Source organism: Myxocyprinus asiaticus, chromosome 48 (assembly GCF_019703515.2).
Source record: "Myxocyprinus asiaticus isolate MX2 ecotype Aquarium Trade chromosome 48, UBuf_Myxa_2, whole genome shotgun sequence".
NCBI lineage: Eukaryota > Metazoa > Chordata > Actinopteri > Cypriniformes > Catostomidae > Myxocyprinus > Myxocyprinus asiaticus.
Window position 1 is genome coordinate 4,841,392 of NC_059391.1, and position 16,759 is coordinate 4,858,150.

Genomic DNA, 16,759 nt, shown 5'->3' on the forward strand with positions numbered 1-16,759 from the left:
TGCTGCTGGGGAACGGGCGGCGGCCACCAGCTCCTGGGTCACTAAGCTCCGCAGCACCCGCCGATCCTCTTCCTGGGCCCGAAGGAACGCCTCAAAACGCTGCTGCTGCTCCACGCGTACGTCCACGATGGCCTGGTGTTGGGCTGGTGGATGCTGGCAATGGACCTGAAGACTTCCTCCAGCGGCGATGACACCAAGGCAGCATATCCTCCTTCCTCTTTTTCCCGGCTTTTGGCACCAGTGTAATGGTTCAATGAAATGAGGAAGTGGGAAACGGCGATTCAAACTCAGGTATGTCACTTTTATTTTATAAATTTAACACATCTGCCTCAAGCGTGACGGTAATGCTTTCAAAACAGCCGACAGCGGCCAACACACACAGCTTGTCAGCTGAGTTCTCTCTCTCTCTCTCTCTCTCTGGGGTTTTGGGCAGCCTTTATTCTCCCCGCCTCTTACTGTGAACAAAGAAATCCCAATTAGCAGCAATTCATCTCAGGTGAAAACCCTTACTGCTTCCTCTCTCCCCTGACACGCGCTCAGCCATGCCCTCGCCTCCACAGTGGCATAAAATACTTTGTATTGGCAAAACAATCTGGCTAGGCTACTTAAACACTACTACTTTCTCTATGACTGATGTTTTCATCTGTTTATGTGCAAGCATATGTGTTTTGGTGTGCAGTGTGTTCGACCAACCGACATTTATTACATATAAATTATATAAACCGCGTTGGACTATAAATCTCAGAAACTTTTGGAATACAAAAAATTTGATATTCAGAAAAATATGGTATATAATCATATTATTTGTATCCCTCAATTACTTTTGCCATATTATCTGCATTAAAAGGTACCTTTTAGATGAGCATACACTCCCTCTTTCCCTCTCAACGTCATGTTAACGAGAATGGCATTTTCCTTACGCCGTTTAAAGGATTAAGATAAAGCAGTTTAACACACCTGAGTTTCTCCCGGAGAACGAGTCCTATGCGGCTTTGTAAATGCATAAGCAGCATTCTTACAGGTTTTTGTAGGGTGCACATGTGCGTGAACAGACCGGATATCTAACATCATAGGATGGAGCCCTACATCATATCAACAAGTCAACAGTGGGAAAAAATCCAACATTTCTGGGAGTACAGCAAGTGTTTACAACATACACTATAAACTACACCCATTTACAGTGCATTCATAAAGTATTCAGACTTTTTTCACACTTTATGTTGCAGCCTTATGCTAAAATGCTTTATATTATTTATTTTTTTCACATCAATCTACACTCCATACACCATAATGACAAAGCAAAAAGCAGAGTTCGATATATTTGCAAATTTATTAAAAAGAAAAAATGGAAATATCACACTGACATAAGTATTCAGACCCTTAACTCAGTACTTAATTGATGCACCTTTGGCAGCGATTACAGCCCCAAGTCTTTTGGGGTATGATACGACAAGCTTTGCACACCTGGATTTGGGAATTTTCTGCCATTCTTCTCTGCAGATAATCTCAAGCTCTGTCAGGTTGGATGGAGACCATCGGTGGACAGCCATTGTAAGGTCTCTTCAGAGATGTTCGATTGGGTTCAAGTCCGGACTCTGGCTGGGCCACTCAAGGACATTCACAGAGTTGTCTCTAAGCCACTCTTGCATTGTCTTGGCTTTGTGCTTCGGGTTACTGTCCTGTTGGAATGTGAACCTTCGGCCCAGTTTGAGGTCCTGAGCGCTATGGACCAGGTTTTTAGTAAGGATATCTCTGTATTTTGCTGCATTCAGCTTTCCTTCAACCCTGACCAGTCCCCCAGTCCCTGCCGCTGAAAAACACCACCACAGCATGATGCTGCCACCACCATGCTTCAACGTTGTGATGGTATTGCACAGGTGATGAGCGGTGTCTGGTTTCCTCCAGACATGATGCTTGGAATTGAGGCCAAAGAGTTCAATCTTCATTTCATCAGACAAAGAATCTTGTTTCTCGCAGTCTGAGAGTTCATTAGGTGCTTTTTTGCAAATTCCAAGCAGACTTTAATGCATCTTGCACTGAGGAGAGTCTTCCGTCTGGCCACTCTGCCATAAAGCCCAGATCGGTGGAGTGTTGCAGTGATGGTTGTCTTTCTCCACACATGATCTCTGGAGCTCAACCAGAGTGACCATTGGGTTCTTGGTCACCTCTTTTACCAAGGCCCTTCCCCCCGATTGCTCAGTTTGGCCGGGTGGCCAGCTCTAGGAAGAGTTCTGTTTTTTCCAAACTTCTTCCATTTAAGAATTATGGAGGCAACTGTGCTCTTGGGAACCTTCAATGCAGAAGACATTTTTTTGTAGCCTTCCCCAGATCTGTGCCGACACAATCCTGTCTCTGAGCTCTGCAGGCAGTTCCTTTGACCTCATGGCTTGGTTTTTGCTCTGATATGCATTTTTAGCTGTGAGACCTTATATAGACAGGTGTGTGCCTTTCCTAATCATGTCCAATCAATTGAATATGACACAGATGGACTCCAATCTAAGTGTAGAAACATCTCATGATCCAGAGAAATGTGACGTAGTGTCGTAGCAAAGGGTCTGAATACTTATGTCAATGTGATACTTCAGTTTTTTCTTTTTAATACATTTGTAAAGTTAAGAAAAATCTGTTTTTTGTTTTGTCATTATGGGGTATGAAGTGTAGATTGATGTGAAAAAAATTATAATTTGAAGCATATTAGCATAAGGCTTCAAACATGACAAAATGTGAAAATAATGAAGGGGTATGAATACTTTGAATGCACTTTATGTACACTAATATATTTGCTTTTACACTAGCACTTTTGGTGCACACCCAAGTTTGAATGACATCAAAGTTCAGTTCATTTGGGTTGTGTGAACACTGTTTTCCGAAAAGGTGGTCTGGGGTATGGTTCATGTGAACTCTGGTGCGGTTCGCTGCTAATATGAACACAATTCTACCAAATTGCAGAAGTGAACCGCTATTGATGATGTATAATTTGCATCTTTGCAGGCTCCCGATCGCAATTATTATGGTTTCATTAATTTCTCATACCAGATTGTGTCCAAATAAATCCCCCTCAGAGAGCAGCTCACGTTCTTCACATCTCTTGCAACGCATCTGCGGGCTCGTGGCAGACAAATGCTTATATTCTTCACATCACTGCACATTCAATGCATCCATGGCAGACAAACATAATTGCCGTTTTGTGCATGTAAAGTTTTGGTGGTAAATCCAAAGAGATGAATACTTTAATGATGTCTTCTTGAGTTGTTGTCTAGTGACAGTGGTAAACAGCTGACACTTGTACTGACGTTGATGATGTAATTGGACCGCTGTTTGGACAAAAAAACTTGTGATGTGAACAGAGAAGCGGGGGCAGGGTTAGGGGAAGGAAACGAACTCGGGTTTGGTCCAAGCAATTGAGCAAAGTGTGAAAGCACCCTAAGTACGAAGTACACTGGGGGAATCACAGTTTTATGTAAGAAGGAACCCAGAGACCATTTTAGCAGAGACAGACAACTGGTATTAAAATGAATGGGAGAAATTGGAATGGGCAACGGATATAGAAAAGGAAGTCCCGCCTTACAGGTAAAAGAGCCAATCACCTTTTAGGTACAGACATCGCTTGTCAGTCAACTCGAGAACGTGCACGCACATTAGCTGAACCAGCCTGTAAAATAGCATTTTTTTTAGCATGATCGAAGCTAAAGCAGCTCAATTTATGATACCATTGTAGTCAGATTTTCCTGCTGATTTTAATTATGTTCTTTGATCGCAAACTTGACTAACCGTTTTGGAAATTTTGGTCTTTCCCCATTCAAATAGATAGAAGCTGTACATTTATGCCGCTTGTATCCATAGAAATAGCTGCCCAGAAAGGTTCCAAAGATGGCCTCCGAGTGGACTGACTTGCTTTGAAAGGGACTTTAGGGAAACCCCACTACTGCAGTGCAATTCCGCTACAGGTCGCAATGGAAAGTTAAGGAAACAAACACAGCAACAACTCTGGAATAACTTGAAATAAAGTCAAGCAACAGAGAATAAATTAGCAAGTCTTCCTCGGATGCCATGTTTGTTATTTACACAAGCGTTGTGGGGAAACTACATTGCTATGTAGAAAGCTGCTCACTGACTAAACCGCATGTTTACAGGAGTAAAGAGAAATCAAATAAAGGTCATTTTAATGCATAAGCCGATTTTTAGCCTCAAGCATATTTCTTGCAGTAAACAGCTTTCTGGTGTCCATCTAAACAAGCTCAATTACCTCAAGAACTATAATATAACACCTCTGTCAGCTGTGCATTAAGGGGGTCATGACATGAGGAATGTTTCTTGATCTTTTGACAGAGTTTGTTGTACTATAAAAACATACTGTAAGTTTCAGAACTCAATTTCCTCATAAGTTCAAAATGAATGAATGACCGCAGGGTGAGTACCCCCCTGGTGGCCTCACTAACACTTTGATTTTCCATACCTTGTGATGTCACACAGATGAATAGATCACAACATGTCTGCCTCTACAGCAAGACATCAACATCTATTTTTTCATCATCTCACCCTTGGCCCGCTCACTGGTGCTCAGTTGGCTGAAGAGGAGTGAATAGGACAGACAGGCCTACTATTTCTGCACACCAAAAAGATCTTACACAGGACACCTTTTATTTTTATATTTTTGGGGGGATTTTCTCCCCTTTTCTCCTCAATTTGGCATGCCCAATTCCCAATGCGCTCTAGGTACTCTGGTGGCGTAATGACTCGCCTCAATCCGGGTGGCAGAGGACGAATCTCAGTAACCTCCGCATCTGAGAAAGTCAATCCATGCATCTTATCACATGGCTTGTTGAGCGTGTTACCGCGGAGACCTAGTGCATGTGGAGGCTTCACGCTATTCTACGTGGCATCCACGCACAACCCACCACGTGCCCCACTGAGAGCGAGAACCACATTATAGCGACCACGAGGAGGTTAACCCAAGGTGACTCTACCCACCTTAGCAACTGGGCTAATTGGTTGCTTAGGAAGCCTGACTGGAGTCACTCAACACGCCCTGGATTAAAACTTGTGACTCCAGGTGTGGTAGTCAGCGTCTTTACTTGCTGAGCTACCCAGACCCCCCACAGGACACCTTTTTGTGTCCATCTGGAAAAATCAGGTCAGGTTACTTTATTTATACCCATAGGTAGATTTGGTTTGCAGTGGGTGAGTTCTTACATTTTTACACATTTTTTACAAAACAACACAAACAGTGTACGAAAAAAAACGTGTACGACATAAAAAATAAAAAAAGGACATGCTCCACGTTCCAATCAACATTTAAAAACAATATATAAATAGTTAAATAAAATAGACATTGCATCTATATCATCATATTAGCAATGTTGCTAGGACTTATTCAACTGAGTAATAGCTGCCGAAACAAAGCTGTTTTTATACCCCTTTGTACTGCACCTTGGAACTATAAACTTTCGTCCAGAAGGAAGAAGCTGAAATTCACTGTGCAAGGGATGGGAGTCATCATTTAATATCGAGCCAGCCAACCGCCGTAACTGCGTGGTATACAGGGACACTGGGTTAAGCTGTGACACCCCAATCAGCCTACTAGACCATAATCAAGTGTCTATAATATTCTGGTCCCAAGATAGCTCGGATCCCTCCTTCAATGTAAACCCCTTTTATCTCCACCAGGTGGAAATCATAAGTCCAATCACTTAGAAATGTACCAGCACACCATTCCTCAAAAAGCTGCAAGATGTTGATATAACGTTTATGTCCGGAGTACAAGCAGGATGAGACAAGTGCCAAAGTTTAATTCTTGTGCTTACATATTTGAACATATCACTATCTGGAAGTATGAGTGGTAGTAATAGTAATGCTTGCCTTAGCAAACACTACTAAATAGATTGAAATAGCAGCCCTAAGTTTGAACCACTGTCACACTACCCCTTATAAACAACAAAGGGTGAAGGGGGCAATCTAAACATGCCAGAGTACCAACCTTGCTTTGGGTGTGACTTTGGTGTCTGAACCCAGTTGGGAAAGGACAAAGTGTGGTGCTTTGGCACTGTCTGCATCAAACACATCCATGCCATCTTCTTCCCGGGCTGCAGGTTTTGGCCCTGGCCGCTGGCGAGGAGTTCTCTTGCGAGACTTTCGGGGCACTTCAGTATTGTCGTTGTATGAACTGTTGCTGGCTAAACTGAAGTTGGACACAGACTCGTCCATCCACATGCTACCGCTCTGCTCCGAGTCTGGGTTGGGCAGCAGGTCATCCTGGCAGGACATGCGACTGTCATCCAACAAATCTTCCGGAGGTGGAGAGATGCTCAGGACAGTCCGTCGTTTCGAGGGGGTCGCCTGGCTCTGTGTGGATCCGACAGCATCACTCACAGCAACCCCAGTTATGGCCACCACTGGTCCATGCTCCTCTCCCATCCCTTCTGCCGCGGGACCACTGTGGAGCCTGGAGGTCTGCTCTTGGATTGAGATAGCAGAGAGCATGCTGGGACAGGAAGGATGTATACTGCTGAGGCCTCCAGGGGAGGCGACGGTGCAGGTGGCGGCAGCATCTGTAGTGTGCACAATACAGAACGTCAAACAAACCTGGTCCATGCAAGCCTGGCAAGCAGTCCAAATCAGGCAGTGAAATTGGACATAATATTTGGTCATTGCCTTTAATCTGTTTTGATTGCCTTTGGTTGATATGTTAACCCTAATGAAAAACAACTTAAACCAGTTTGAGATGGTTTGCTGTTCTTAGCTGGTCTCCCGGCCTGAATAGACTGGTCTGTTGGTTTGTTTAAGGGGGGTTTCGTGCACTTGTCAAGCTGATCAGACTGGGATACCAGCTGACCTCCCACCTGAACAAGCTGAGCACCAGCTTGGCCCGGCTGGAAGACCAGCTTTAACCAGCTAAGACCAGAAAACCAGCTTAGGCTGGTTAAAGCGAATTATTTTCAGCAGGGAAATCTCTAATTAAAGTAATTCAAGCTCATACTCATCTGATCCCTGATTTTGTATGATACATGTTCAAATATAAGGACTTCTTTAAATCTTTACAATTAATTATTTAAAACTACAATAATGGCCCAAATGTCCAATTACTTTGAGTCCTATCATATAAAATTGCGAACATAACATGCATGGGGTATACAGACCATTTGTAATCAGTGCTGTATAACCCAGCGCTCATCTAAAACATCCTCTCTTAGCCAAATAATATTGGCCAATAATAATTCTGAGGTGTCAATTAATGCATGCCAAATGGGCGATTTGGTTGGGACTGAACGTATCCATTGAGACAGAATAAACAAGCTTCTGACCTACGAAGCAGAGAACTGCAGACCATTTTATATGCAGACTCTCCCTGATTCAGAGGGAACTCCCTGGAATAAAAACGACAAATGACATCGAATGAACAATAAGTGCTGGTCATCCAATGAAGATATCAGCAAATTGGATCAGAATCATTTGAGCAAAAAATCATAATTTTCATTTAAAAGTAGCAATACAACATGTATTTTTTTGACATTACAAATTTATTGGGCCAGTTTTTGTATACAATCAAATAAATTTTCTTACTGTCCTAGTTTTAGCTTGGATTTGGAATTGGTTGATTTTTTTACCTCAAATTTATTGCTGCAAAAACACTGATATTAGTCTGGGCAGCCTCGCTTAAAGATTCCTCAGCTTTCTGTCAAAACAGGAAGTAGTGCAATATCAACCTGGCTACTTGCAAGCAATTTTGCAATCACAGTAAAGCCTCTGAATTAGGACTGGGCAATATACATCAAATAACTATGATATATTCATTATTATTTTGTTGATGATACAAAATTTCTATATAAATTTCAATAAAATATACAATTTTAAACATACTGAACAAGTTAAGCCATTTTCATGTCCACTCCATGTTTCACAACTTTAGGGTATAAGAGTGTGAAGACATATTAATAGCGTCTGATTTAAATGTCATTACGTTTCCATCCAAGGAATTTTTGCGTAAAAAGTTTTAGCGCATCAAAACTAAGCTGATGGAAATGCAAATTATCGCGTCGACATAATATTTTTCCATTTAACTCTAGCGCATAAACTCTATGTCGATACATCAAATGTTGTGAAAAACTGGTTTGGAAACACTTTTTGTCGATAACAAAATAGCGCGAAAAGTGGATGGAACTAGGCTAATACATTTGAGATGTTCCAATAATTTCTGCAAATCAGCTCTTGCAACTCTGTTTCGATGCAGGTGCATCGCTAGACTTCAGTGTCATCTGGTGCTGATCCCACAGGCCATATTATAATTTAAAAATAAGAATAATCCTTCCTTCCATGACTTAAAAAAAATTACACTACCGGTCAAATAATATTTATATTGAGTGCAACACTGACACCGGTTCAAACTTTATATGAACAAATGTCAAGCACAAAATAAATGGATCAAACACGTTTTTAATTAAAACTGCGGAGGATCAAAGCGAGAATTACAACTTGTCGACTCTGTTCTTTGTGCAGAAACTAACGTTAACAATACAAAGTCATTTAACAATTTAAATTTGCAATTTTCATTTATCATAATTTTTTGAGAATAAAGTACAAATTACGAGAAGTCAAAGCATTATGAGATTAAAGTCATAAAATTTTGAGAATAAATCTAAAGGAAAGTGATGTGTTGGACAACAGCAAAGTAGAGCATCTGGGTCTTTACATACAACACCACTAACCAGGGAGATACCTTGGCTATGCAACCAAGCTGAATTTGTGGAAAGGTTTTGCGAGCTCTCTGCTCATGAATGAGGTGTGCATTAGTACAGGAGTTTTCAATAATGTGGGCGCCTGTCAAGGGAGGCACGAGATATAGGCTCACACTCAAGTGAAGCGAAAAATAATTGGAACTGCTGTGAATTATGTCCATATCAAGATACTGTATGTGGTAACATCCCCTCAGCTATAGTATTGTTTAGAGAGGAAAACCCAACGCCGATCGGGACTGCGCAAATCTGTCTGGTTCTTTCTCCTGAATAAATTACATTTCCTACATAACCGCTGCAGTGTCTGGATACGAATAACTCTGTGCTGATGAGCCAAAAGACCAAGGATTTCTTTATTGCTAAATCCAAAACTAAAGTAGGCCTGTGATTTAACTACATCCTCCACATCCATCTCTTGCATCAATGAAGCTGCTGGCTCTGCGTCTCTTCTATCGTTGTGGTAATGATGCTCTGTTTAGCCTAATATTGAGATTTTTTTTCCTCTAATATTTCTACTTTATTCACACAATATACTACTTTATTCTCACAATGCTACGACTTTATTCTAATAATTTTTACTTTATTCTCATACGAAATGTAATATCATAATGCTACATCTTTATTCTCAAACAATCTCTTAATGCTACAACTTTATTCTCTTAATTTCTACTTTATTTGCAAAATATTACGACTTTATTGTTGAAATAGTCTTTTTTGGGTTTTTTTGCATTTTATTTACCGTGGCAATAAAACGCCATCGTGGGATCACTGATTAAAGTTAAAAATAACTTTAATTTTATAAAAGCATCTCGAAACATCTGTGTGGGCTTTAAACATGATTACAGTTTATTTTTAAAAAGTAAAGTTTCAACACTTGATAAACGGTAAGACAGTGTTTTTTCCCCTTTTGCTCTGGTGTGCAGACTTAAGTACAATAATTCGTTCAATGTCATTTGATTTTAAACCATTTAAAACAATCAAGGCACCCCAAAGAGGCTATTTAAAAGCAGCAGTGTAACTCTACGCACATGACATGGAAATGTGAACCAGCCCGAGCAGAGCGAATATACAGGCAGTGACAGTTTGATCATTTTTGTTTGACTTTTATGAGATTTATCATTTTAAGACCTATGTATTGTGCTATTTAGGCTTTTAGCTCACTGTGCTGCTATTTTGAGTTGCATTTGAGGCAATTCCATTGCAATAAACATTCTTTATTCCCGTGTCCTGACTCCTGACTAAACCCGAATAACCGAACGAGTTGACTGGTGCATGCATTAAAATATACTTGGTGTGTGAATTGTTAAAAACAAAAAGATTAGAAATGAGGCTTATAGATTATATATTTAGAAATAAGGCTTGCATAATAAAACCTCAGTGCCTCTGATACAGAAAAGCTGCACCCCCGTGAGAGAAAATAGAAAGCTCCCACTTGAGCAGGTAAAAGTCAAAGTGCAAAGTGTCAATTAATGCAAGTTGGGCTCACTGATCAGAAATAATTGACATATGAAGCCAGAATTGCAGCCTGCCTTGTTGCTTTTGAACCCTGATGTAATGAACATTAAGCCTTACTTTTTTTTTTCATCACAAAAAAACATTCAGGGCTATTAACAAAAGATTAGCCAGAAAACAAAAGATAGCCAGGGTCTAGCTACACTGCTGTTTCAATGAACAGGTTAAACAATCATTACATCACAGCTCTACAATGTTCATGGAAGTCCCAGTGCTGTATTTTGCTTTTTAAAATGCTTCAGTAAAAATATTTGCAAGTAAAATGGCTGTTTATTGCCATGCATTGTAGGCCTGTCGCGATTATGCCTACTATTATTTAATAGTAGGCATAATTAAATTAAGGCACTATTAAATTAAGGCACTATTAAATTAAGGGATTTTTAGCAATTATAGAAATGCCATGTTTGTATGTGTTTCTGGTACTATACCGCACATTAAGCATGCACTCCAAATGAAAATGTCATCTACCTGCACCGAACTCAGAACAGCCTCCGTTAGAAGATCGCATAGAGATTAAATGCTAGCTGTGGTTTGTGCGTTCTGTCCGCAGTGGTTCACACCAAACTCCAGCAAAAGTATAAACACCTGTTCACACTAAATCCACAATGAATTTGCAAGATGAAATGATGACAAAAAGTCTATTCACACCTAGACTGAAATGCATAAAATGAAAAAACTTTCACCCCTGTGCAGTAGGCAGCACTGTTTTACAAACATATTTTTTCTGTTTTTCTGCACAGACCTTTAAGCATTCAGCTGTCAATGTGAGAAATTAATACATTCAATGCAGTTATTTACCTGATTTGGCATAACCGTTTCATTATGTTCTTTCCATGTTTTTGATGCATATCGAGGAATATAGAATGCGTTTTTTGTACAAGTGAGAAGAGTTAAGAGCACTGTTGCATACGTCCTGTGTAATTAATTTTATTCACGTATTTTACTAAAGGTACATTGCAAATGGACACCCGAACCCAGCTTCTCTTTTTAATGCCTGGATAATATAACACAAGGCACATTGACATAAATACACATGGAATAATGTGCATTAAGCAAAAACAGGTATAGAATAAAATAGTATGCATAACATAAATAATATAAAACATGGGCTCAAGTTCTTTAATTACTGGACATTATTGAATTCAGGGTTTCTTGTGCGTGGTGAGAAAATGAACGCTCATACAGGAATACTTTGTGTTTTATTATCCTTGCTATAAAAATAGCAGTGAGGCTCTGCAATTCATTTGTCTACATTTGTAGTAAAATATTGCATATAAAGAGTTTTATGCAATAAACTTTTTATGCAATATTTTACTACGAGTTTAGTCCAAACAAATTGCCAAACCTCACTGCTATTTTTAATCCCAGTATAATATAACAGGTGCGGGGATATACATATAAAATAATGTACATTAGACAAAACACCTGGTATATTATAAAATATAAGGTATCAGCACAGTACATAAACATTCTAAAAATGAAGAATGTTTTAACAACTTCTATATTATTTATTTACTGCATATTTGCATTGAATTCAGTGTTTTTGTTCGTGAGGCGAGTAAAAGAGCACAGGAACACACTCTGTTTTCTTCATGTTAATGCACATTTATAATACATTACATAGACATGGATGTGTTATAAGTGAACTTTCAGAAATAGACTGGGTTTATGTTTGCAGTACAAAGGGTTCATGAACAGCAACTATTTACTGTAGTTTTTATTTTCGGGGGTGTGTAAACTGATCAGCATTTGCCCGTCCAATGCTGACGGTTGATAAGTACCACCAACGCAGATTGTGCTGCAGCAGCGACTCTGGAAAAATGACAAAAAGCTACTTCATCATTGGTTAGTCAGTTTTTAATCACAGTCCAAAGAAATAAAATAAAAACCTGACTGCTCTCCTTAAAAAAATAAAATAAAAAAAACCTTTGGATTGTCGGCAGATGATTTGTCAGATTCGGTGTGAATAGCTGCATAGAAATCCATTGTTCCTATTGAAAAGCTAATTTGGAACTAACATTCACACAGATAATACGTGCTTGGTGTGAACAGGCCTTAAAAAAAGAATTTTAATAGTGAATGCAAAGCTCACTGGTTTAACTTCAGTTCAACAAATGTGTCTCACATCACTTAATACACATACAGCTTTGGTATGACAAATAGTATGACAATTTATCGACAGCCAAAATTTAATAATCGTGACAAGCCCTGCAACACAATTAAAACGTTAATCGTGGTCACATGTATGACAATTAATTCTCAGCCGAATTTCATTCACGTGACAACCCTAATGCATTGTTATATAGGTGCATTTAAATACAAATTATTAAATAAAATTCTTCTGTTCAGAATTTTGAAAAGACAGTGTTAACATGCCTTTATTATTATGATACATTTTACTGTATTTTAATTCTTGCATTTAACATTTTTTATCACTTTGCAACAATTATTGTACGGTTAGAATAAAAAAATAAAAAAATAAAAAATAAAAAAAATCATCCATTAAACCATTTCAGAGAAAATACATAAATATTGAGATATATACTGAATGTTGTCTAAAAGAAAATATTGATTTCTTATATATATATATATATATATATATCACCCAGTCCTACTTTGATTACAATCAATTTAATCATTAGTTGAAAGCAACAGCCTTCCAAAAAGCACCAAATTAAGCCTAACTCAAAATATATTTGTAGACAAAGATGAAAAGTGAATTCTGCTGAAATTATTTGAGATTTCAACTTATGTGCTATAAGCACCACACTGTTAGCCAGTAAGTGCTGGTTTTATTCCCTCGACTGGCTTCAACTGCAACATGCCATCAGTGGGAAGACACAAGATCATGGTCCGAGAAAATTCAGGAAAGCACTCTAGCCCACTTACAGGAAACTATTAACTGGTCTACCTAAAGACAGGTCAAGCAAAACACTTGAAGTGTGTTAGTTTGTAAAGTTGCAAAGTATGTAAACAGCCAAAAAAGAGAGAAAAAATCTGTGACCGAAAGGAAATAAAAAGGATGTGTAGATGGCTTTAAAAAATTGTGATTGAAGTGTGGCATCAAGTGAATCAGGAAGCACAAGTCAGTAGCACTAACATACAAGAAAGAGTGCAAATTAGGGTTGGTCAGTATATCAAATATATGCGATATATTAGCTTTGATTATGCAGGGAATTTAAAATGAAGCAATTTTGCGAATATCGCGATAATTTTAATGCACTTTTTGTTTGTCACTTAAATGGATAGATCACGCAAAAATGAAAATTCTCTCATCATTTACTCACCCTCATGCCATCCCAGATGTGTATGGCTTGCTTTCTTCTGCAGAACACAAATTATGATTTTTAAAAGAATATTTCAGCTGTGTAGGTCCATACAATGCATGTGAATGGGTGTCAAAAAATGTAAGGTTCCAAAAAGCACATAAAAGCATCATAAAAGTAATCCATATGATTCCAGTGTTTTAGTCCATATTTTCAGAAGTGATATGATAGGTGTGGGTGAGAAACAGATCAATATTTAAGTCCTTTTTTGCTTGAAATTCTTCTCCCTGCCCAGAAGGGGGCGGTATGCATGATGAATGTGAATCACCAAAAACACAAGAAGAATGTGAAAGTGATCTGTTTCTCACCCACACCTACTATATCGCTTCTGAAGACATTGATTTAACCACTGGAGTCTTATGGACTACTTTTATGCTGACGTATGTGATTTTTGGAGCTTCAAAATGTTGGCACCAATTCACTTGAATTGTATGGACCAAAAGAGCTGAGAAATTCTTCTAAAAATCTTCATGTGTGTTCAGCAGATGAAAGAAAGTCATACACATCTGGGATGGCATGAGGGTGAATAAACAATGAGAGAATTTAAATTTTTGGGTGAACTATTCCTTTAAGTTTCCTAAAGAGCATGTCAGACTAGTTGTTTACAACTAGAAGTTTATAACTATGAATATATGTACAATGTATTGTACACTGGTGCATATACACTCACCGAGCACTTTATAAGGAACACCTGAACACCTACTTATTCATGCGATTACCTAATTAGCCAAATGTGTGGCAGCAGTGCAAGGCATAAAATCATGCAGATACGGGTTAAGAACTTCAGTTAATGTTCACATCAACCATCAAAATGGGGGAAAAAATCTGATCTCAGTGATTTAGTCCGTGGCATGATTGTTGGTGCCAGACGGGCTGGTTTGAGTTAGGGATGTGCGCTACGACTAATTTGATTGTCGTTTAAACGGAAGTTTTGTAACCGACTAATCTAAAGAGAAACCAACCTTCAGAAAACAGTAAATAAAAAATTGTTTATGCGACCCATTTAAAATACTTAATCTATTCAATGCTAAATTCCACTGAAAAGGGGCCTTTATCTGCGACGTGCTCCCCTTGAATTATGATCATTGTACTTTAAATATAGAACATGACACGCATTCACTGAATCAATGTTAGCAAATACTTAGACATATTTATTGAAAACAACTGAATGAATAGTGCAGGATCAATAGAACAACCCTAAAAGCCTGTTCTAAATGCAGGGCTCGAAATTAACTTCTTTACTTGGTAGCACTGGTGCTCCCAACATCAGTGACTCAGAAGAACGAGCAGTCTCAGAGAGTGATTTGTTCATTTTGTGTTGACCGCGCATGTGCATTGCGCAACCTTCGTTCGTTTGTTACGTGAAAACCGCAAACGAAATTATTAGTTCACATTTCAACTCTTTTGGTCCGAGTCGTTTGTTCTTGTCATGTGACAGCCGTATACGCTATGTATTGCTCACACAGGAAACAGAAATTATTAGTTCACCTCTTGAGTCTTCTGGTCCGAGTCGTTCGTTCTTTTGTCACGTGACAGAAGAACGAACGACTCGGAACAGAAGATTCAATCCAGAGGTGAACTAATAATTTGTTTCTCATAATTTGGCCTTGGCTGCATTATAAATGTTTCCTTATTGGGACTATAATCAAAGTTTGCATAAGTAGACGTGTTGGGGGGATTTGGCTATTGAAAATGTAACATTTAATTCTGCTCAAATGAACGACATGAACTAAATGACTTGAAAAGATTTGTTCATTTTGCTGAACGAGACTCAAAGATTCAAGTCTGTAAAATTATCCGATCTTCCCATCACTAGTTTGTGGGCTGTCCATCCAGCAGGATTCGAACATACACTACCACACACTCCTTGACAGACAGGTCGGTGTCTCCATCAATGATGAATGAGATGTACTGAGCTGACAATACTTTAACTGCGGTGTTCTCGCAGATGGTGTCTGCTATCACGGCGATGATGTTGGCACATGACTTGTCATTTGCGTACGTCATGATGATCTCAACGCCGTTAATTTTCATGAGCTGCAACATGGGTTTAAATTTAGTGAAGGCGAGCTCTTCTTTGGCGATGGTGTAGGTGGTGTTAAATTTCATGTTCAGCTCTGCCAATTGATCTGGCAGCATCCTGATGATTAAAAGCTTCAACAATCGAACCTGATCCTGAATTCTTTGCCACACACTTGTCCCGGCATTTCTTGTGCTTGGCACTCTCCCCGTGTTTAATCAAGCTCTCACGCTTAAAATGTGTGGATTCAGTGGTGAACGCAGTGTTACCTGCAACCTCTGTCCCACAGGCTTTACAGTGAACGCAGTGCATTAAGCCATTTTCTTAGCGGAGCCACTCGAAGTCTTTCAGCCACTCTCTCCGAAAACTGTAAGCCTTCTTTTCCACTGGTGGATCCACATTCAGCACATGATCGCCATCACCAACTCCAGGAGTTACATTATCTGTAACTTTAGGCGGCTTACGAAAGAAATCGCTCAGTGTTCTTTTCATCTTCTCTCTTCAGCTCTTTACATTTCGCATGCTAGTTAGCTCCCTGTCACGTGACAACGGAGTGTGGTGAAAGGGAGTGATTGATGGCTAATATTAACCAATCTAAAATCTGCATTAAAGTTAAGAATGTAAAGATGAAGTTCAATTGGTTATGTAATGTTGAATAGAACGGTGGACCGGTCACTATCAGCTCACAGCAGGCACATAGTGCAGTAATTAGTGAACGTTCTGTAGAGAAATGAAAACAGGTCGCACCACAACAATTATTTGCACTCGCACAAATGCTCCCAAATATATTTTGAGGTCGCACAGATTAAATTTCGGGAGCATATGCGACCAAAATGGTCGCAATTTCGAGCCTTGAAACGGAAATCAACAAGTAAAAGTTACTTAACATATTAAAACAGTCAGGACATTGTTGAAAATAATTAACAGGTAGACTAAGCCAAATTTATGAGAGAGAAAAAAAAAAGTTGAAAGAAAAATTGCGTATTTCACGACGTGCAGTCGTGCATTAGCCATTGATCTAATATGACAGCTGTTCGGTAAAGAACGTTAACAATAACAGTTACTATGTAAAAAGAAAAAAATAGGCCTGTGATGTAGCCTAATAAACCTAATGTATTCTAAACATGATGTGCACACAGAATAAAAGATAGTTTAACACGTTAAGCAGTCGG

General features: G+C 39.1%; 1 protein-coding gene across 3 annotated transcripts in view; it reads right to left on the reverse strand.

Annotated features, from left to right (window-relative positions):
- LOC127437446 (nuclear factor of activated T-cells 5-like) overlaps positions 1-16,759 on the reverse strand; it is an 87,628-nt gene that overhangs the window by 45,046 nt on the left and 25,823 nt on the right. For 2 of the 3 annotated variants that reach the window (XM_051692365.1, XM_051692361.1), the window contains exon 3: positions 5,978-6,548. In XM_051692365.1, the coding sequence (XP_051548325.1) occupies positions 5,978-6,548 (571 nt within the window). Of the gene's footprint in view, positions 1-5,977; positions 6,549-7,301; positions 7,365-7,604; positions 7,673-16,759 lie in introns of all 3 variants that reach the window. The other variant, XM_051692363.1, reaches the window with a different exon arrangement.